The sequence below is a fragment of the Chiloscyllium plagiosum genome, unplaced genomic scaffold (genome assembly GCF_037043375.1).
Source record: "Chiloscyllium plagiosum isolate Xiang-an unplaced genomic scaffold, Cpla_swu_hap1 HiC_scaffold_12, whole genome shotgun sequence".
NCBI classification, from domain to species: domain Eukaryota; kingdom Metazoa; phylum Chordata; class Chondrichthyes; order Orectolobiformes; family Hemiscylliidae; genus Chiloscyllium; species Chiloscyllium plagiosum.
In genome coordinates, this window is record NW_028270150.1 from 38044084 (window position 1) to 38066811 (window position 22728).

At 42.3% G+C, this 22728-nt stretch overlaps 1 protein-coding gene across 6 annotated transcripts in view; it reads right to left on the reverse strand.

The window, feature by feature from the left end:
* Positions 1-4956: 4956 nt before the first annotated feature.
* Positions 4957-22728, reverse strand: part of LOC122555272 (NXPE family member 3-like) — a 54571-nt gene continuing 36799 nt past the window's right edge. For all 6 annotated transcript variants that reach the window (XM_043701102.2, XM_043701099.2, XM_043701097.2 and 3 more), the window contains 2 exons: positions 14217-14426; positions 4957-5514 (listed from right to left, as the gene is read on the reverse strand). In XM_043701102.2, coding sequence (XP_043557037.2) covers positions 4967-5514; positions 14217-14426 — 758 coding nt within the window. In that variant the 3' untranslated portion in view covers positions 4957-4966. The remainder of the gene's footprint in view (positions 5515-14216; positions 14427-22728) is intronic.

Sequence of the window (22728 nt, forward strand, 5' to 3'; positions counted from 1 at the left end):
CCTGCTACCTGAATCTGTTAATGACTACCTTTGGTAGAGCTGACAACAGCCTCACCAGGAGGTTCTCCAAGTTTCTCTTCCCTCTCCATGTCAGGTGACCACAGAACTGGAGCATGGGGCTGAAGTGCAGGTTCAATTTGAGGAGAAACTGCCTGTGACCCTGAATGAGGAGCTGCAGCCTCACAAACCCAAAACGAACAGTCTGTGGACTCCTCAAGGTTGGGGAACTGTCCCTTGGAAAGTGCTGAAATTACTGAATGAGAGAGTGCCCTTCTGCCATGTATTCGACCAGTCAAATCAATATACCTCAGGTTGTTCTCCTATAACGCCGTAGTTGCGTTCCACCAAAATCTCACTTAATAAAAGTAGTGGGCCGACTCAAAGTGGGATTAGGGGTAGACCAGAAAAAAACAAACACTCACAATTGCTCAAAAATCACCCAGAAGTTTAACACGATGTATAGCACAGCCTGAAAAGTTGTCGAAACAGAAGTAAACAGAACACAGTACTTTGAAAAAAATATTGTTAATGCAGGGAAAGAAGGTCATCATGGGACGTAAGGAAGACTCCCTCGTTAAGCGAGCTGGATCACATTCTCTCCTTATGTTTAAAACTCTTCATAATATTTAGCTTCTCTTCCAGTGTTACGGACTTTGTGTTTACCACCGGCAATTTTACCACCAGGACACTTCTTGCAAACATCCTTGTCACTCTGCCCCTCCATTTTGCAAAATAAAAGGGATAATCTAGGAGTAGTGTACCTTTCACAGGAAGCTGCTCAATGTATCTCTCACAGAAAGCTGCTCTGTAGCAGCTGACATCAGTGCATTCGCAAAACGTGAAGATCGGTGCTGACCCCAGTGCGTGTGCAGAACGGAACGCACGAAATGATCACCACTGGAATGATACTCGTTCTCAAAACTCCCATTCCATAATTCCTCAGCGATGCTATAAGTAAATCACACATTCTCTGAGAACTACCTGTATTAAAATCCCTGAATTGAACAGTGCAGATATTAAAAAGACAATCAGTACCTTGCATTTAAATTCATATTTATTTTAGATAGTTATAAAAGTCAATTCGGTAAAGGTTTATAGGAGTGTGTTTTTCTAGTGTAGGGTAGGCAAAGAGCTGCATCCACATTCGATTGATTTGTGGACACAGCCCAGCATCTGGCTGGCTACACACACAACATGGAGCTTCACAGCAAGTAAGACCAGCAAATGTTACAGTTACCACCAGCTCTGAAAGGCAATCCCTCTCTCTCAAAAGAAGCTGGAATTACATAAGGAGGATGCTGCTGAATACCAGTGTGGTCTCTGTGTGCCCATCTTTGCCTGAATAAACAACTTACTCCTCATACTGAACAACGTACCGACAATATCATCACTCATCCAAGGCATTTGCGAGCACCTTGGACTCACAAAGAATATTTCCACATTTCAACACATCCTCAGATACCTTCCAGAGACCCTAGCTTCACACCTGCCTCTCCCTGTCTCCACATACCTCCAGCAGTGGCAGGCATAGCACTTAAACACTCAAGAACCAACACCATTCAGGTCAAAGTAACTCATTTACTTGGCACAACATCCAAAAATATTCATCCCACCACCACCAACACTGAATAACAGCAGTGTGTACTGTCTACAAGATGCACTATGGAACTTCAATGAGAAATAAAAGTCATCTGAAGATCTTTAGACAGTATCTTCCAAACCCACAACCATTTAGAAGGACATGGGCAGAAAGTTCATGGCAACTCCAGTACCTGCAAGTTCCTCTCTAAACCACTGACATGGAAATATATTGCTGTTCTTTCAGTGTTGTTTTGTCAAAATCCTGGGAATTGCTCCCTAACATCATTGTGAGTCTATTTCCAGTACATGGACTACAGTAGTTCAAGAAGACAGCTCACTACCACCTTCTCAAGGTGTGGTGAAACGGTTAAAAATTATGTCCCAATACATGTGTGAATCTAACCGGAATGGAGGTGTTGCTTAGTCCCGTGTGAATCTTATTACACACCTCCCCGTGTGAATCTTCTTATCTGTATGTAACCAGAATGGAATGTGTTTTTTAGCCTTGCTCTGCTGTTCACATGAATGTTTATATCTGGAAAAGAGTATATCAGCTGGAAAAGTCTCCAGTTCGGTGAGTCTGCTCCGGGGTTACGTTTAACCGCCGAGCGTGGGTTGTTGGCAACCGCTCTACGAGAACTGACGGCTCCCAGTTCCGGTAACATGTAGAGTGAGTATAAGCCAGACCCGGGAGTCTGCTCCGGGGTTACGTTTAACCGCCGAGCGTGGGTTGTTGGCAACCGCTCTACGAGAACTGACGGCTCCCAGTTCCGGTAACATGTAGAGTGAGTATAAGCCAGACCCGTTGTAAGTATGAGACCTGGTTGTGGCGACGCTGCGGGGAATAAAATGCTCATATTCTAGCAGACTCGCCTCTTGGTCGTTTGTTCTGTGTCAGACTACTCTCCTACGAACCTGACCTTGAGAATTTTTTAAAACATTTTGGCGCTGCGAGCAGGGTCAATCGCAATTGAGGAGAGATTTTGATACAGAACAATGTTTTGGAAAAAGACTAAGAAACCAGAAGAACAAACTGTGGAGGTCCCGACCGTCCCGGGATGGCATGGACCGTGGCATGACGTGGCAGTTTGTTTGAGAAATGGTGGGGGGCGACCGGAGGAACCCCAGGGTCGCTGCTGTCCACCCTTGAGAGGATCCCAGTCCTGCCGAAGAACCCCTTGCCTGGGGTACAGCGGAGGATGTGGGCATGTCCAAAAAGCTGAAGCGGAGTTAACAGAATTGAATGGGATTGAACTGAACTGAACTGAGTGGAACTGAAGTGAATCAAATTGAATGGAACAAAATGGAACTGAGCTAAATTGAATTGAAATGGACGGAACTGAATTGAACACAATTGAATTGAACTGAACAGACCTGAACTGAGCTGAATTGAACTACACTGAATTGACTGAACTGAAATTAACTGAAACGAATTGAACTGAATTAAGCATAATGTAACACATGTATTGGGCCAAGCAGTGGAATGTGGTGTAAAATTATGTCCCAATACATGTGTGAATCATAATGTAACACATGTATTGGGCCAAGCAGTGGAATGTGGTGAAACGGTTAAAAATTATGTCCCAATACATGTGTGAATCTAACCGGAATGGAGGTGTTGCTTAGTCCCGTGTGAATCTTATTACACACCTCCCCGTGTGAATCTTCTTATCTGTATGTAACCAGAATGGAATGTGTTTTTTAGCCTTGCTCTGCTGTTCACATGAATGTTTATATCTGGAAAAGAGTATATCAGCTGGAAAAGTCTCCAGTTCGGTGAGTCTGCTCCGGGGTTACGTTTAACCGCCGAGCGTGGGTTGTTGGCAACCGCTCTACGAGAACTGATGGCTCCCAGTTCCGGTAACATGTAGAGTGAGTATAAGCCAGACCCGGGAGTCTGCTCCGGGGTTACGTTTAACCGCCGAGCGTGGGTTGTTGGCAACCACTCTACGAGAACTGACGGCTCCCAGTTCCGGTAACATGTAGAGTGAGTATAAGCCAGACCCGTTGTAAGTATGAGACCTGATTGTGGCGACGCTGCGGGGAATAAAATGCTCATATTCTAGCAGACTCGCCTCTTGGTCGTTTGTTCTGTGTCAGACTACTCTCCTACGAACCTGACCTTGAGAATTTTTTAAAACACAAGGGCAACTTGAGATGGCAATAAATGCTGGGCCAGTCAATGATGCCCATGCCTCACAAGTATATAAAAAGTGAGGCAGGAAACCACATGAGGGATGTGGAGGCACCATCACTGATCTGACACTGCTACCAGCTCAGACATTGGGACTGACCATAACCGAGAGGTTCAACAGAATCGGGATCAGTACGTGGTAAGTTGCTGAGCAGGACTCGTGGACTCGAAACAGACCAGGGAGGGGGCTTCAAGTGAACCAGCTCACTGCTTGGGGAAGGTGACAGACGAGTTCTGTTGCTGAGAACTCTTACACTGAGAGGGCAGCATACAGAGAACATTGGTGAGCATGCTCACTGAGAGACTTGGTGTACTGGCCTCTTGGCATTGCCATGGTTTCTGGAGGATGCAGAGGACATTGTGCAGACCTCAGAGTCCGTTTGTTTCACTGTGAATGTGGAGACAAACTCCATGACAGAACTCACGGTCCCAGCTGTACTGGAGAACTTCTTTGCAGCCTTCTCAGTACAACATCTCAGGTGACATTAACCCACCTGTAGAGAGGTGTAAACATTGTGCTGAGGAACCACCCTCTGGTTCCCCATGGAAGCAGAAAGATGGAAGGAGCAGTGAGGCTGCCTCAGAAGTCCTCATGGCTGCTGCAGTGGGCATTCACCAACCTGCTATACATAATCGCACCCCAACTGCACATTAATTGTACAGTAACACGTGTGAGTGAGAAAGCAGTGTGCGTGTCTGCGTGGGTGGGATTAAGCATGTGTGTTTGTGTTTGTTTGTTGACATGTATGCAAGTTGGTGTGAGTGTGTGCAAGTCAGAAAGTGTGTGTATTTGGAAGATGTGTGTGTGAGAGCATCAGTGTGTGTATGTGCACATATATGGAAGGCGATGTGTGTGTGTGTGAGAGAGTGTATTTGTATGCACGTGCAAGAGAAAGTATGTGTATTTGCTTCAGGAATTGTGTGTGAAAGAGAGTCTGTGCAGGTGAGGTGCTGTGTGTGTGTGAGAGATTGTGTGAATAGGGGTATGGGGAGGTGCTGAATGATTGATCAATTTGTGTGATGTGCATAGATATTCAGTGGACATGTTCAGACCAGGTTTATTAGACAAGTGTCTGATTGTGATATCCTGTAGCAATGGTGATATAGACACCTAAAAATATGAAGTTATACTTGAGATTTTGAATCGTATGACAAAAAAAACCCTGGTTAAAAAATGATTCCATACAAATTTTATTTTACAGAAGGGCACACATGTGAAAGAAACACATCTACTTCATTCTTTATAATAATTCTCCCGGGATGTATATAGTGAGGAAGGTAATGTGCTATTGTCATCTCCCAGGCATCAACAAATACCACATTGATGCCTGTGAACATCTTCCTCATCACTGAGTCAAACTGATAAGCGTACCAGTCACTGGCAGAGGTAATGATCTGTGGGGGCTGTTCCCGGACATTGGCTGTTTTTATTACAACCAATGTATCCGGGCTCCTGTCAAGTAATTGTAGAATTGATCTCCTGATATTCTGTATTCTCCGAATGTAGACTTCGACAGGAAAAGGGGTAAAATGGGCCGCTAAAGTAATGGCTATGACTGTGTTTCCTCCTCCTCTAATTTCATCCAGTACATTTGAAACATAACGCAGGTGTCTTGAAAAGGTGTTGAATTGGATGGGAAGACCATGAGGACGAAATTTTACCACAATGTTGTTTTCTACGTTCACTGCAAGATGAGGACCAATCTTGATAGGATTACCAAGATCCAATGTTTTCAGACCTAAAACACAAAAAGCAGAATTGCTTGACACCCTAAGCCACAATGTTGCTGATGCTCATGGTTTTTGGAAGTGGAGGGCTCTCAGCTGCAGACATTAGCCTCAAAATTTTCCAGTCTGCTATTCTAATGAATGAGTTACAGACATAACGTGTGCACTGGTATCATGCAACAAACACAGGGGAGCTGAGAAATGAGTCTAAACCTCCTGTAGTTCTTTTAGAAGGTGATCAAACAGATGGATGAAGGCAAAGCCATTGATGTGGTGTATATGGATTTAATAAGGTTCTGCACAGTAGGCTTTTGCAGAACTTTAGGCATGGGATTGAGCAGTTTGGATCAGAAACTGGCTAGCTGAAAGAAGACAGGGTGGTGGTGGTTGGGAAATATTCATCCTGGAGTTCAGTTACTAGTGGTGTACTGCAAGGATCTGTTTTGGGTCGACTGCTGTTAGTCATTTTTATAAATGACCTGGATGAGGGTGTCAGAGGATGGGTTAATAAATTTGAAGTTGAAACTAAAGTCTGTGATGTTGTTGCAGTGTGGAAGGATGTTGCAGGTTACAGAGGGACAAAGATAAGCTGCAGAGCTGGGCTGAGAGGTGGCAACTGGTGTTTAATGTGGAAAAGTGTGAGATGATTAACTTTGGAAGGAGTAACAGGAATAAAGAATACTGGGCTAATGGTAAGATTCTTGGTAGTGTGGATGAGCAAAGAGATCTCGGTGTCCATGTACATAGATCCCTGAAAGTTGCCACCCAGGTTGATAGGGTTGTTAAGAAGACATACGGTGTAATAGCTTTTCTTGGTAGAATGATTGAGTTTTAGAGCCACGAGGTCATGTCGCACTTGTACAAAACTCTGGTGAGACCACATATGGAGTATGTGTGCAACTCTGGTCGCCACATTATAGAAAAGATGTGGAAGCATTAGAAAGGGTGCAAGGGAGATTTACTAGGATGTTGCTGGTATGGAGGGACAGTCTTATGAGGAAAGGCTGAGGGACTTGAGGCTGTTTTCGTTAGAAAGAAGGTTGAGAGGTGACTTAATTGAGACATATAAGATGATCAGAGCATTAGATACTCATATTTTGCTCATACAAGAAGAATAAGAGAATGATCGGGGAGAAGGTAGTACCGATCAGGGACAACATAGGGAACTTGTGTGTGGAGTCTGAGCAGATAGGGGAAGCCCTAAATGAGTTTTTTGCTTTGGTTTTCACTAAGGAAAGGGACCTTGTTGTGAATCAGAACTTTGAGGAACTGGGTTACAGGCTTGAACGGATCGAGATTGATGAAATCGATGTGCTGGAAATTTTGGAAAACATTAAGATTGCTAAGTCCCCAGGGTCAGACCAGATTTATTCTATGCTGCCATGGGAAGCGAGAAAGGAGGTTACTAAGCCGTGGCGAAGATCTTTGCTTCCTCACTCTTCATGGGAGTCGTACTGGAGGATTGCAAGGAGGTGAATGTTGTTATTCTTTTCAAGAAGGGTAATAGGGAAATCCCTGACAGATTAGTCAGTCTTATGTCTGTGGTCAGCAAAGTTTTGGAAAGAATTCTGAGGGATAGGATTTATGACTATTTGGAAAAACATAGCATGATTAAAGGCAGTGAGCATGGCTTTGTGAGGGTCAGGTCATGCCTCACAAATCTTATTGAGTTCTTTGAGAAGGTGATAAGACAGGTCGAAGGAGGTCGAGCAGTGGCTGTGGTGTATATGGACTTCAGCAAGGCATTTGATAAGGTTCCCCGTGATAGGCATATTCATAAAGTCAGTAGGTATGGAATACAGGGAGATTTGGCTATCTGGATTCAGAATTGGCTGGCTGACAGAAGGCAGAGAGTGATTCTAGATGGAATGTATTCTGTCTGGAGGTCAGTGGTGAGTGATGTCCCACAGGGCTCTGTTCTCAGGCCTCGGCTCTTTCTAGTTTTTATAAATGACTTAGATGAGGAGGTCAAGGGGTGGGTTAGTAAATTTGCAGATGACACAAAGGTTGGAGGTGCTGTTGATAGTATCGAGGGCTATTGCAGGCTACAGTGCAACTTAGATAGAATGCAGAGGAGGGCTGAGAAATGGCAAATGGACATCAACGTGGATAAATGTGAAGTGATGCAATTTGGAAGGTCAAGCTCGAATGCTGAATGTAGGATTAAAGACAGGATTCTTGGCAGCATGGAGGAACAGAGGGATTTTGGTGTTCAAGTACATAGATCCCTCAAAGTTGCTACCCAAGTGGATAGGATTATTAAGAAAGCATATGGTATTTTGGCTTTCATTAACAGGGGATCAAGTTTAAGAGCCACAAGGTTTTGCTACAGCTCTACAAGTCCCTGGTGAGACCACACTTGAAATATTGTGTCCAGTTCTGGTCACCCTACTACAGGACAGATATAGAGGTTTTGGAGAGGGCACAAAGAATGTTTACCTGGATGCTGCCTGAACTGGAAGGCTTGCTTTATGAAGCGAGGTTGATAAGCTCGAACTTTTCTCTCTGGAGAGAAGGATGAAGAGAGGTGACCTGATTGAGGTATCCAAGGTAATGAGAGGCATGGATAGAGTCAATATCCAGAGACTTTTTCCCAGGGCAGGATTAACTGGCACAAGGGGTCATAGTTTTAAGACATTAGGAAAAAGGTATAGAGGGGATGTCAGAGGAAGGTTCTTTACGCAGAGAGTTGTGAATGCATGGAATACGTTGCCAGCTGTGGTGGTGGAAACAGAGTCATTAGGGATATTTAAGTGACTGCTGGACATGCACATGGACAGCATTGAATTGAGGGGTGCCTAGGTTAAGATATTTTACATTAGGATTAATCCTCAGCATAACATTGTGGGCCAAAAAGCCTGTTCTGTGCTGTACTTTTCCAGATAGGGTGGACAGTAAGAGCCTTTTCTTCAGGTGGTGATGGTTAGCACGAGGAGACGTAGCTTTAAATTGAGGGATGATAGATATAGGACAGATGTCACAGGTAGGTTCTTTACTTAGAGAGTCGTAAGGGTGTGGAATGCCCTGCCTGCAACAGTAGTAGATTCGCCAACTTTAAGGGCATTTAAATGGTCATTGGATAAATATATGGATGATAATGGAATAGTGTAAGTTAGATAAGTTTCAAATTGGTTTCACAGGTTGGCGCAACATCGAGGATCGAAGGGCTGCAATGTTTTATATGCTCCATTTTCTACATATCTTATTGGCTTGCTTTCAGCTATTCTATGACAATTTATATTTTCTCCCTTTAAACTAAAGTTCTATTTTCCATTGAAGAGACAGACCGCTGACCTGTTCCCAGTGTTCTGCTGACTTTGCAGTAACAAATTAATATAGTGTCAGTTTTATTCAGCTTCCCGAAAAAAGTAATTCAGAGGGAATGTCCAAAAATGTTGAATCAACTTTGCAGGGTCATGGAGTTTAGAATATCCTGGAGGACATCACTGTTGATAGAACTTATACAGAGTCAACTCAGTAAATTAATACATTACTGATTGCACACCAGGAATTCTGCCTATTCTGGGCTATAAAGTTGGACAAAAAATCCTGACATTTCTGCGAGTATCACTCTGCAGTTCCATCACAACATAATTCTTTTCTTAAGAGTCAAACCAGACTCAAAATGTTAACTCTATTTCTCTGCACAGGTTCTGACATACTTGCTGGCTTTCTCGAACAGTCTGTGTTTGCAGCAAAATGATTAACAAAGACTGGTTCAGATATTGACACATGATCCAGTCAGTGAGAGGACAGTAATGGACGAGGAATGGAGATAGTGGCCTGAGAGCTACAGCAACACACGCAAATGATTGAAATTAGTAACTTGAGCGAGGAGGGGAAGCAATTCACAAAGTGAGAAAGAGCAAGAATCAAGGTTAAGGTTATATTACTGTCAGGATTACTCCACAGCAATCATCAGAACTGCTTTATTCTGAGATGGGAAATGCTACAAAACACAGTGAAAACAGCCATACCTTGGGGAATGTTATTGGGAGGGAGTTTGGATCAGGGGTTGGAAACTTGGGATAAAGTCATAGAAGAAGCCATGAGGAGGTTGCCTCAGAGATACTGAACTGTAAAGCTGTTTACTGCATTACCATCAAGAAAGAAACAAACAATAACTTTTATCTGAATAGGTAATTGGAATTAATTAATTTGGCAACAATCAGGGATTCACTTTTTTTTGTGTCTCAAACATTAGAATTATTTGCAACTGTTTGTGATGTTTCCCTGAGATTCAGCACCACCTGGTGGAGTACTGATACATTGAACTTGGAGGTTTTCCATGATCTAATGTCAGGGCTCACCCAGCCACTGGATATGAAAGCAAAGGGGCTTGTAAAATTAAGTTGGTGGCCTTCCCACCATCTTCCACTCCAGCTCCAACTTGTCTCCCATATTCAATGAGAAGTTATGGTTACCATAGTCTTACAACACCACAGGGCTACTCCCTCATTACAGAGGGATGACTGGTCGTGGTTTCACCTGAGGGTCACCATGCCTTAGGCAAGGGGTAACTTTGAGGCAGAGTCCTTCATGGTAAACTCAGCTCTTGCAGGGATTAAACCTACACTTTGACACCACTCTGCATTGTAACCCACTTGTCCACCTGGCTGAGCTAACCAACTTCCTATTTCCCACAGTGAGATTGAACGGGACAGCATCATGCAGTCTGCTCATGTTTAGTCCTAACAAGATCCTTAATGGACCATGAATCTGAACCCTACTCAAGTCACCCATCAGGTCTGTAGCTGCACCTCAGGTTCCAAGACCCTGGCCTCTCGTTATTGGAGATGGCACTAAAACCTGTATTTAGAGACAAAAAAAAACCTGCAGATGCTGGAATCCAACAGACAATAGACAATAGGTGCAGGAGTAGGCCATTCTGCCCTTTGAGTCTGCACCACCATTCATTATGATCATGGCTGATCATCCTCAATAAGTATTCTGTTCCTGCCTTATCTCCATAACCCTTGATTCCACTATCCTTGACAGCTCTATCCAACTCTTTCTTAAATGAATCCAGAGACTGGGCCTCCACTGCCTTCTGGGGCAGAGCATTCCACATACCCACCACTCTCTGGGTGAAGAAGTTTCTCCTCATCTCTGTCCTAAATGCCCTACCCTTTATTTTTAAGCTGTGTCCTCTGGTTCGGGACTCACCCATCAGTGGAAACATGTTTCCTGCCTCCAGAGTGTCCAATCCTTTAATAATCTTATACGTTTCAATCAGATCCCCTCTCAGTCTTCTAAACTCAAGGCTATGCAAGCCCAGTCGCTCCAATCTTTCAACATAAGATAGTCCCGCCATTCCAGAAATTGACCTCGTGAACCTACGCTGCACTCCCTCAATACCCAGAATGTCTTTCCTCAAATTTGGAGACCAGAACTGCACACAATATTCCAGGTGCGGTCTCACCAGGACCCTGTACAGTTGCAGAAGAACCTCTTTGCTTCTATACTCAATCCCTCTTGTTATGAAGGCCAGCATGCTATTAGCTTTCTTCACTACCTGCTGTACCTGCATGCTTGCCTTCATTGACTGGTGTACAAGAACACCCAGATATCTTTGTACTGCCCCTTTACCTAACTTGACTCCATTTAGGTAGTAATCTGCCTTCCTGTTCTTGCCACCAAAGTGGATAACCATACATTTATCCACATTAAACTGCATCTGCCATGCATCTGTCCACTCACCTAACCTGTCCAGGTCCCCCTGTAATCTCCTAACATCTCCTCACATTTCACCCTGCCACCCAGCTTTGTAACATCAGCAAATTTGCTAATGTTATTGCTAATACCATCTTCTATATCATTAATATATATTGTAAAAAGCTGCGGTCCCAGCACTAATCCCTACGGTACCCACTGGTCACCGCCTGCCATTCCGAAAGGGAGCCGTTTATCATACTCTTTGTTTTCTGTCAGCCAACCAATTTTCAATCCAAGTCAGTACTTTACCCCCAATACCATGTGCCCTAATTTTGCTCACTAACCTCCTTCAGCCACTGTTACCTCTGGGAGATTGTTTGTCTCTTCCCCAGTGAACACAGATCTGAAGTACCAATTCAATTCTTCTGCCATTTCTTTGTTCCCTGTAATATATTCCCCTGTTTCTGTCTTCAAGGGCCCAATTTTAGTCTTAACCATTTTTTTGCCTTTCACATACCTAAAAAAGCTTTTACTATCCTCCTTTATATTTTTGGCCAGTTTACCTCCGTACCTCATTTTTTCTCTGCGTATTTCCTTCTTAGTAATCCTCTGTTGTTTTTAAAAGCTTCCCAGTCCTCCGTTTTCCCACTTATCTTTGCTATGTTATACTTTTTCTCTTTCTCTAATCCAAATTAGACAGGCAGGAGGCTGGAAGAACACAAGAAACCAGGCACCCTGCGTGCTGTGTTCTTCCAGCCTCCTGCCTGTCTGTATTATATTTAATATCGTATAAAATAAGTACATCTTTACAAGACAAGTTAATGATATCATCACTGCATTATAGAAGTGACTTGAAGGTATAAAGATTTTAGACCCCATCTTACCCCAAGTGTCACTTGAAACATTGCAACTGGGTCATTCCTGAAGAAGGGCCTGTGCCCGAAACGTCGAATCTCCTGTTCCCTGGATGCTGCCTGACCTGCTGTGCTGTTCCAGCAATAAAGTTTCAACTTTGATCTCCAGCATCTGCAGACCTCACTTTCTCCTCGAACATGCTTCAGTAGCCTTCAATCAAATAGCTTACTGTTTAGACATTTACATGGTTCAAAAAGCAATTTGTGTGTGTAATTACTAGCGGTAATAATATTGAATTCTTCAATATCATAATATTCACACTCAGCTTCTTACATTATCAAGCGTTACTATAAATCAGATGTAATTTTGCTTTCAGCAATGTATTCTATCATGGTTAGTAATGGTGTCCATCTGTGAAAAGGACCCCAATGGTTTTTGTGGTTATTTCAGAAACTGATTGGAGACTAACTAGACTACAGTTCTTATTGGAGGTGGCTTGAAGTCTAAAATGGTACAAGCAGAATGTTCTTCCATTGCAAACAAATGGATTAAGAATATTCCAAACCATCAGGTGTTGGTGGATTTAATAATTGCACCTAATAGCCAACTAAAATGTTTGCTGAATCTTTCAATACCATAGCCCCTGTGCTTAATGTCTTATAATACAAGCGATAACAAGTATTGTCACACCAGATAAAGAAGCTCTGCTGGATGAAAAGCTTATATCCTGGGTCACCATTTGTAAATAAAGAGATTAAGATGTCAGTAGTAAATATTTGGAAATCTAATTGAAGATCAACTGGAAAGCAGCCTTGAACATAAAGGATCCAGACAATATGTCAGCAATATCAGCCTCTTGAACTTCCAACAGCCTTACAGAACTCTTTATGGACACTGACCAACCAGAAGACAGAATTAATTTATTTCTGAATAAAACTTTTCAAGCTCGAAGCCCTGTCTTTGTGTTTGTGAATAAAACCCAAATGTCTCCAGTTCTCACATTCAAAAAGGAAGCCAAATGCTCCTGACTGAATTGTTACAAAGCTTTCAAAACTCAATACTGCTTATAAAACACTTCACTACAGTAAGAATGTTTATTTCTGTCCAAACCAATTTCTTTCTTCAAATTAGTATGAAATGAAAAAGAAAGCTGGTGATGTCATCACTCCTTATTTGGTACAAATGCTAGAGAGTCAGAAACTTGTAAGTACAAATTTACAATGTTAAACTTAGAGCTGAAATTCCTGAAACAACGCTCCTAAAGGAGACATGGCCAGTTGTGTGCCACCAGCAACAAAAATGAAGGGAAACAGGGGTGGAAAAGTAAACAGAGAAAATATAAAAATGTAACAAGGAATAGCCTTACATTGAACAGCATTTAACTTCAATAAAATAAAAATGAAAAATAATCACAAAGAAGTGAAAAGCAAACATGTAACATTTGCCTAAGAATCCAATGGTACCTTTTACTGAATTATGAAGATATAAACAACCTATTCAGTTCTAATTTACAGATTGAGTGATAGATAATCCCAAGAGAAGTCTGAAAATCTTGCTTGGTAACAAACAGCTTTTCAGAATTAACTGATACAATGTTATAAATGATCCAATGTTCTTGAAAACCAGCACAAGATAAGAACTAACATTAGGATCAATGGACTCTAACTCAAATTAAAGAGAGAAGAGTCTTTGTTTTAGAAGAGCAACAGAGGCAATCCAGGAAATTATGGGCAGTTGGGCTTTACATCTGTTGTCTAGCAATTATTGAAGATGATTCTTAATGAGAGGACTTAGCCGCATTTAGAAAGGAATGGACTCATTAGGAATAGTCGGTATGGCTTAGTGCGGGGAATGTCTGGTTGCACAAATTTGATTGAGTTTTTTTGAGGAAGTGATGAGATATTTGACGACGGTATGTCTGGTCCAGAAGATTAAGTCACGTGGGATCTGCAGTGAAGCAGCATGGTCATAGAAGACAGAATAGTTTAAAAAGTCCAGTTGACAAATTTCAAGTGTCATATATGCCTCTGATATATTGTCGCTGTTACAGACAAGATGGTAGAGAGATAGACAGGCCAACAGAGAGAAAGCGATAGGCTAACAGTTGGACAGGTGGACAGTTGCACATAAAGGTTGGGCAGCCAGATTTTCAAATTTGTACGAAACTAGAGAAACAAACAGACAGATACAATAATCACCTAACCTGGAATGGATTGAGTTAAATATTCAAACCACTGACGCATAGTGGAATCTCCAAACAGGTAAACTTTTTTTCGACGAAGACAGTCTGTCATTTTTGCAGGAGTGTCAAAGTGGTAAATATTGCAGGTCGATGACATCCACTGGTCCTTATAATAAAAACCAGACGGTGATACAACGGGCTGTCCCCGGACACATTTTCCAAGACCCGGAGCTGAAAATAAAGGGAAAAAGACAGGAAAATCATGATGCACTACACCTTCAAATAAAAATTTATTTTCATTCAGGTAATTACAGATTCCATGATAATGGCAATCCCAGGAGGACCATCAGCTGTTGCTACCAGAAGTACAAAAGCAGCGAGAATACTAATCTGAGTAATATTCTGAACAAGGCTGTGTCAGTGGGCAAATACACCACTTGTTGTCACTGAATTGTCATGAGAAAGATGCTCCACTGTTAATCCTTGTTCTCCAGTGGTGTAGCTTGGCTCAGATGGGTGATGGTGGGGCCAGTGTTTTCTGTATTCTTGAAGCATGAAAGCATATTTGCATGGGAAAAGAACACCACTGTATTCCAAAGATTTAGCGAAGTACTTTACTGTAATTACAGGCTATTTATTTTTCAGTTTTAACCTGTTCCTAATCTACAGACAGACAGTTGGCAGTAACTTTGCTGGTGACCTGCTGATGTCTGACATTCCTGTTCCCCAAGTATAGCTTACTTGAAGGGATTTTCATGATCAGCACTGACCGAAATGGATGGTAGGGATCGTTGGCCTGTTAGGAGAAATGCATTTTGGGGTATATGGCAATCTCTTGTAAGTTCTTTCCAGCTAGACTAAAACATTAAAAGCATCCACATGATGCATGACCTGAAACTTAGCTTTTCCAGTTAAATGTCAATTTCATCAAGTCCCATGAAGAATTACTCTCCATGAGGCCTAGCAAATTTTCACGTGTTATTGTCCAATCTCAGTTCATTTTGTTGTGGGGTTTTGCTGTGGGCTGACCTTTGGTCCCTTCAGGATTCCTGATGAAGGGCTTTTTCCTGCGCCATGGATGCTGCCTGACCTACTGTGCTTTTCCAGTACCACTCTAATCTAGACTCTGATTTCCAGCAACTACAGTTCTCACTTTTGCCCTTTGTTCAGGATTTGCCTTGCATGAGGCTCTAGGATTGCCTACACTCACATGGTGTTCCCCAAGCTCAGTCGGACAGTTGAGAGTGTCCACTTCCATTGGCATGCCCAAAGCTCCCATGCTACACTTTCTAATGACAAAGTCCATTGGAGTGCATGTTTGAAGTCCAGTTGGGCTTCAGCTCATAGGCATTTTTGCATGGTTACATCATTAATCCCATATTCAAAATGGACTTTCAGCATCTCATTCATTGTTAGCCTGAAATCACACACCTCTGCTAGTCATCTTTACCTTAAATATATTTTTATTGAAAAAATAGATTTTTTAGATATTACAAATACAAAACAATACAATTCAAAACAGTACAAATAAACAAATAAAAAACCCAACCCATCCTCATGAACAAATGTATAAACATATACAGAAAAATATAGAATAAAAACCATCAAACTAGCTATTTAACTAAATATACAATACAAACTTATAAATAGTAATAACTCAGCTCAGCCAAACAAGACACTCATATGTTTATAGTTCCTCCTCCCTGGATAATGGACTCGTAAAACACAAACATTATGGCTATGTAAAAGCCCTTGTTAGTGTTGCAGATAAATCTGTGTCCAGATATTCAAAGAAGGCCTGCTATATGTTATAAAAATTCTCAGTTTTGTGGTGTACCATACTTGTGAGAAAATCCAAGGGAATATGCTCCATAACAATGTTCCGGAAACCCAACAGGCTGGGGTTTTTTCGGATACCCAACCCAGCAAGATATTCTTTCTTGCACAGAAAGTGAGGATATTGAAAAGTATTTTTCTTATGCGCATCTGCAAGGAACACACTGGCCAGGCCCAGAGAAGAGAAATCGGGTCCTTCTCCACCCTTACACCCAAAATCCTCTCCATTGCATCTGCTCTCCAATATGTTTGGAGCCTACCACGAGACCAGAGACAATGGGTAAGAGTGCCCGCACAAACCTTGCACTTGGGACATGTTGAAGATACCCCTGGTTTGAATTTTGACAAATGGTCCGGAGCCAAGTGGACTCTGGAAAATCTTCAACTGTAAGGTATGGGTCCTATTACAAATTGATATCTTTCTTGCAATTTCCCAAATATGCCTCTGAGGAAACTTCAATACCTAGCTCTCTCTCCCACACCCTGCAGAGTCAACTGAATTCATCTGAGTCGGCACCCCCCCAATTGATGATATAAAGTACTGACAGAAAGTATATTCTTAGCAGTGAGCACACCCCTCTCTGTGTTGAATTTGTAGGGATCAGTCAAAAGTGTAGTCTTTTTTTGAATAAAATCTCTAACTTGAATAAAACGAAAGAGGTCCCTATTAGATAGTACAGAAATACGAGCTCATTGATCAAAGGATATCATTACACCTTCCTCAAATAAATCACCTATGCAAGACACACCCCTAGCTGCTCTATGCTTAAAGCCTGAATCTATCATCCATGTTTGAAAACCTAGCATACCCACTAAAGGTGCAGAACATTTTTTTAACCAATATTGCCTTCCCTCTGCTGAATTGCACTCCATGTTTTAACAGTATTGATGACTACTGGATTATGGCAATACTCCCTAACTGTCCTCATTTTGTTCAAAAACAGAAAACTGGTAAGGGGGCACCAGGCCTGGGAGGCTTCAATATCTAACCAGAGGATCCCCACAAGCCCAATAACTCACATAGGATAAAAGCGAGCTTAGTTGATAGTTTTTAATGTCTGGAAGGTCCACTCCCGCCCAATCTGAGGCAATTGCAGTTTAGCTAATTTAATGAGGGGCCATTTACGATGCCAAATAAAAGGAACTGAACCAGCTGTTCAGTCTCCTGAAGATTTGCTTACTGTAAATCAGGGAAGCAACCATATAGGGTATAGCAAATGGGGGAGAATATTCATCTTAAGTGCTATCCAACCCAACCATGAGGAGACCAGAAGTGCCTCCCATCTTTGAAGATCTTGTTTAATTTTGTCAAATCATTGAACAAAATTGGCTTTGAACAGCCGATCCAGAATTGGAGTAATGAATATGCCCAAAGTACACAAAACCCCCCTGTGACCACCTAAATGGGAATCAATGTTTGCCCACAAGAGCTAGCTCCTTCGTAAGATCACCCATAGGCATAGCCTCCGATTTTGCAAAATTAATCTTGTACCCCGAAAAAGCACCAAATGTGTGAATACATTGTGTTAGGCGAGGCACTGACTGAAACTGCTGGATTTGACAAAAAAATTAGGACATCATCCACATACAATGAAATCTTATGTAATTTTGACCTCATTTCTGGAGCTGATATATTGGGTACCCCACGAATGGCCTCTACCAATGGTTCAATCACTAACGTAAAAAGCAATGGTGAAAGGGGACAGCCCTGCCGGCTGCCCTTCAAAATATTAAAATTGCTTGATCGTACCCCTTTGGTAATGACCGCCGCAAGAGGGCCACTGTGGAGAACTTTTACCCATCTTATAAAGACTTATAAAAACCAAACCGTTTCAGAGTATAGAAAAGGTACAGGCACTCAACTCGGTCAAATGCCTTCTCTGCATCTAGAGAAGTCACCAGTCCCTGTATTGACTGTTTTTGACATGCTAGAATGACATTAAGCAACCTCCTAACATTGGAGGCTGTATGAAGCCCGTCTGATCCTCATTAACAATCAAAGGTAACACAGTCTCCAGCCTTAACATGAGAGTCTTAGAGAGGATTTTAAAGTTCACATTTAAGAGTGAAATGGGCCTGTATGAAGCACAGTACTCCGGCTCTTACCCTTTTTTTTAAGAATAAATGAAATATTGGACTTACTCAGAGATGACGGGAGTCAATCATGACTGTACAAATCATTAAACATAATGAGCATCAGGCCTGACAGTATGTTTATAAATTCCTTATAGAATTCACTGGGAAGTCCATCCAGACCAGGTGCTTTTCCACTCTGAAGCTGCCTCACAGCTTCCTGCACTTCTTGCTCTGATAAGGGGGCATTGAGAAAGAGCTTTTGTTCGGGGGTCATGCCTGGGAGCTCCAGATCCTTAAAAGAGATTCCATTTTGGCCAACCCCTCCTCAGAACCCTCAGATTGGTGTAACTCAGAGTAAAATCTCTGGAATGCCACATAAGTCTTTTTACAGTTACATGTTAGTTTCCCAGACCCTTCCCTAATCGCCGTAATGGCTTGTGGAGCACTTCTTTTCCTAGCGAGATATGCTAAATGTGTCTGTTCTGTCACTATGCTCATATAACCTTTGCTTTTCAAAAGCAAGCTCCTTCTTTGCCATCTGTGAGAGCACGGAATTCAATGCAGACTGCAGTGTCATAATCGTCTGTAGTTTGACCAACGAGGGTCTGTCAAAGTAAGCATTTTCAGCTGCCTTCAATTGTGCTTCGAGGAGATGTTGCTGCTCACCCTCATGCTGCTTTCTACTGAAGGAATAGGAAATAACTAACCCCCTGGCAGAGGCTTTAGCAGTTTCCCAAAGGACAGATAGACTACCACCAGGCCTGAGCTAATGTCTAGAAATGCCTGAAACTCCCTCGAGAAATACTTCACAAACTTATTTTCCTCGAGGATAAAGGGATCCATTCGCCAGTGCCTAGGACACACTATAATGTCCTTAACCTTAACCAACAGGTACACTGTAGCATGATCAGAGATGGTAATATTACCAATCGTACAAGATGCCACCAAGTCCAGGGTTACCACAGGGGTCTGAAAAACCAATCAATCCTGATGTGGCATCTGTGCAGATTGGAGAAAAATGTAAAATCCCTGCCCATAGGGTGGAGATGTCTCCAAACGTCCACCAACCTTAACTCCACACATACATCCACTAATTGTTTAGTTTGCAGAGGGTCTCGAGGGACCTTAAGGCAACCTGTCTACTGTGGGATCCATGAGACAGTTTAAATCTCCCCCTATAATGATGTGCCGGGACTCAAGACTTATTAATTTAGAAAAAGCTTCTACCAAACATTTAAGGGGATGAGCTGGGGGACAATAAAAATGTAAAACACCGTATTCGTCCCCATTTGTCAAAGCTTTAAAAATTACAAACCTCCTATGTGTGTCTTTAACACACTCTAAATAACTTAAATGGGAGATTCTTCCCAACCAATATAGCCACTCCCCTACTTCTGCTGTTAAATGATGAAAAATAAACTCGGTCAAAGCCATTCTGCTGTAATTTAAAATGCTCCCTGTCATCAAAGTGTGTCTCCTGTAACAAAGCAATATCCACCTTTGCCTTTCTAAGACTCAAGAGTATCTTCTTCCTCTTAATTTGTTCGTGACTTCCCTTGATATTCCAGCTACACCATTTAGTCAAGTAATTAACAATAACCTTCTGCAGTAACATTTAAATTCCAGACAGGAGGAACCTGGACCACGAATTGCTGAGCCTTAGTGTCACATGATCCGCTGAACATAAAAGCTACATAAACTAAAACCACTACATTTAACAAACCTACAAAACTGTTAAAATTTAAAAACAACAAAAACCAAAAGACAATCCAACATATAAAGTGCCAACGGCGCTGAATAGGGGAACTCATCCCCTGCCTGGAATGGGCAACTACTCATCTGAAACTGCCCATAATTGGGCATCTAAACATCCCACCCACCTTCACTTCTCCCAGTTAGAGCTGCACCCATGAATACAAGCAGAAAAGCAAACACTTCATAGAATACCAATATGAATAAAATAAAAAGCTTTTAAAGAAAGAAAAAGAGTTAAATACCCCACCCATCCTTTGGTGTATCTTAACTTAGAAATTGAAAATACACTTCTCCACCGCCACCAAACATAGTTTAAACAAAATTATCAATAGAAAATATAAGAGAAAAAGAAAGCTCCAACTGGATTTCCTGTTTCTTTTACAAAATGATAAAGACATACCCAAACAGCGCTACTATTTATACATATTAAAAATTGTTCAGATTAGGTTAATTTGTCCACAAAGTCTCTTGCCTTCTCTGACGTATCAAAGATGTGTGGATCCGTCTAAAGTATCCCCAAGTACACCGGATATCTCAGAGTACCGAATCCCAAGCTCCCTCAGTCTTCTCTCGACACCGTCATAAGATTTTCTTTTCTGGATTACCGCCACTGAGAAGTCCTGGAAGAACATAATCTTAAAGCCCTCGTAAATTAGGGCCTTGGGATCCTTCCTCTGGATTCTGGAAGCTTCCATGACTCTCTCCTTATCCTAGTAACGATGGAACAGGAGATTCGACGTTTCGGGCACAGGCCCTTCTTCAGGAATGAGCAGAGAGAAGGGCCTGTGCCCGAAACGTCGAATCTCCTGTTCCCTGGATGCTGCCTGACCTGCTGTGCTGTTCCAGCAATAAAGTTTCAACTTTGATCTCCAGCATCTGCAGACCTCACTTTCTCCTCCTAGTAACGATGGAACTGCACCAGGAGAGGATGAGGATGTTGACCCAGACCCAATCTCCGCGCCATGACCCAGTCAGCCCTCTTGATCTTCAATCCTCTCATGCCAGTCTACAAGTTAAGAAATTTTGACAGCTAGACCTCAATAAATTCCGCAGACCACTCTCCTTCTTTACCCTCAGGCAGATCAATGATCTGAATGTTTGTTCTCCTACCCCTGCTCTCCAGATCATCCACTTGGGCGCACAAATTACGGACTTGTGTCTCCAGAGCTTGGAGAACTGGTATCTGATTCCACCACTGTGACCCTGTGCTCAACCTCATCCGTCCGCTTTTCCAGGTCTCCCAGCTGCTGCTCATGCTTCTGCAGCATGAGAGAGACTGGAGCCAGCTTCTCTTCTATCTGTTTCCCCAACATCTTGCAGGATTTCATGAGCTGGTTCACTAGGGCCTGGAAAATAATCAAGTCCGAGGATCCAGCAGGCTGGGTTGTAGACCCAGCCTCCGATGCTCCCCCTCCCTTTTCCAGCATCTCTAAATGGCTGGAAACGCAGGTATTTAACTTTTAAAAGTTTCTTGGGAATCTACAATCTTTCTCGAGTCCCAGGATATCGCGATGGTTCTGGTTGGGGGAGCTCTGCAATGCGGATCTCTGAAATGCGATCTTCCTGGATCGCTGCCATCTTGGATCCCCTCCTGCTAATCATCTTAACCTTGTCAGAACTCCAAATATGGATTACCTCATTCTCGAACTGCTAAATAAAATCTGTAGCATCTCAGAATTAGTGGTGGTTTGGGTCATAATATTCCTTAAATAAATCTGTCAATTCTTGAAAGGTTTTAGTATTTGGTGCCTCAGGGAAAATTAAGCTCATAATAAACAAAAACGCTGAGAGTGCACAAGCAGTCAGGAGGATTACTCATTACTTTTAATCTGCCCCAATGTTATTTTCCCAGAAAAAATATTGCATTCTGTCCACATACTGGGCCCAGTCATCAACATCGGGATCGAACAAATCAAGCTTCCCAAATAAAGGCACGATGCCAGAAATGATTACCCTAAATCAAGATGACTGTTGCGAGCAAATTTCTTTCAGGCATATACTATGTTCCCTTGTCACCACTGAAATACCTGCATGGAAGCCAGGAACATGTCATCAAGCCATCCTTTATTTACATGCTTACTGTATCAGTGATGTGACCAGCCAGCTCGTAGCCATTCCCTAGAATGAGGAGACTCCCTGAACTTCCTGTTTATCTCTGTCAGCCAAAGCTCCCTCATTGGGGTTGTTAACCAGGACCAATGAAAAATCGCAAAGTCAATGAGATCCACCTGGCTAATCACTACAATGTGCAACTCCAATCTACTACGCTGGAATACTGACCCTCTATCCAGTGGAAAATCCATTCGATTGAGTGTCTGACTTCTCACTTCTGTAACTGGCAGACAATGAAGCCAGCTATTCTGTTCCTTCATCCTCTACCATGGAACAATATCGTATTTGTGAAACTGCTGCATCACATGCAAGCCCATGGGTAAACCTTGGTTGAAAAGGAATTCAGGCAATAAGGCACCATTTCTCCAGGTGGGAAGACATTAGCACTGCATCATCGATCTAAGTGGCCAAAAAAGTATTGGTCTTGCAAAAAATCTTTCATTGATTTTTTTGAAACTTGCTTAATCCCCTGGATTATCACCACTCTTTTCCACCTTGTCTTCTTTTCATTCAATTTGATGCTATCCTCAGCTTTCTTGATCTTGGGATAAAAGGGAATTTTTCAGAATGGGAATCTGTAACTACTGGGGATCAGTGCTGGGGCCACAAATATTTCCAGTCTACCTTAATGATCTTGATGAGGGAAGTGAATGCAGTTAGCTTTGCAAATGACAAACATAGGAAGGCAATTGGTGAAAATAACACCAAAGTGTTTGCAGAGAGATATAGATAAGTTAAGTGAGTAGACATAAAT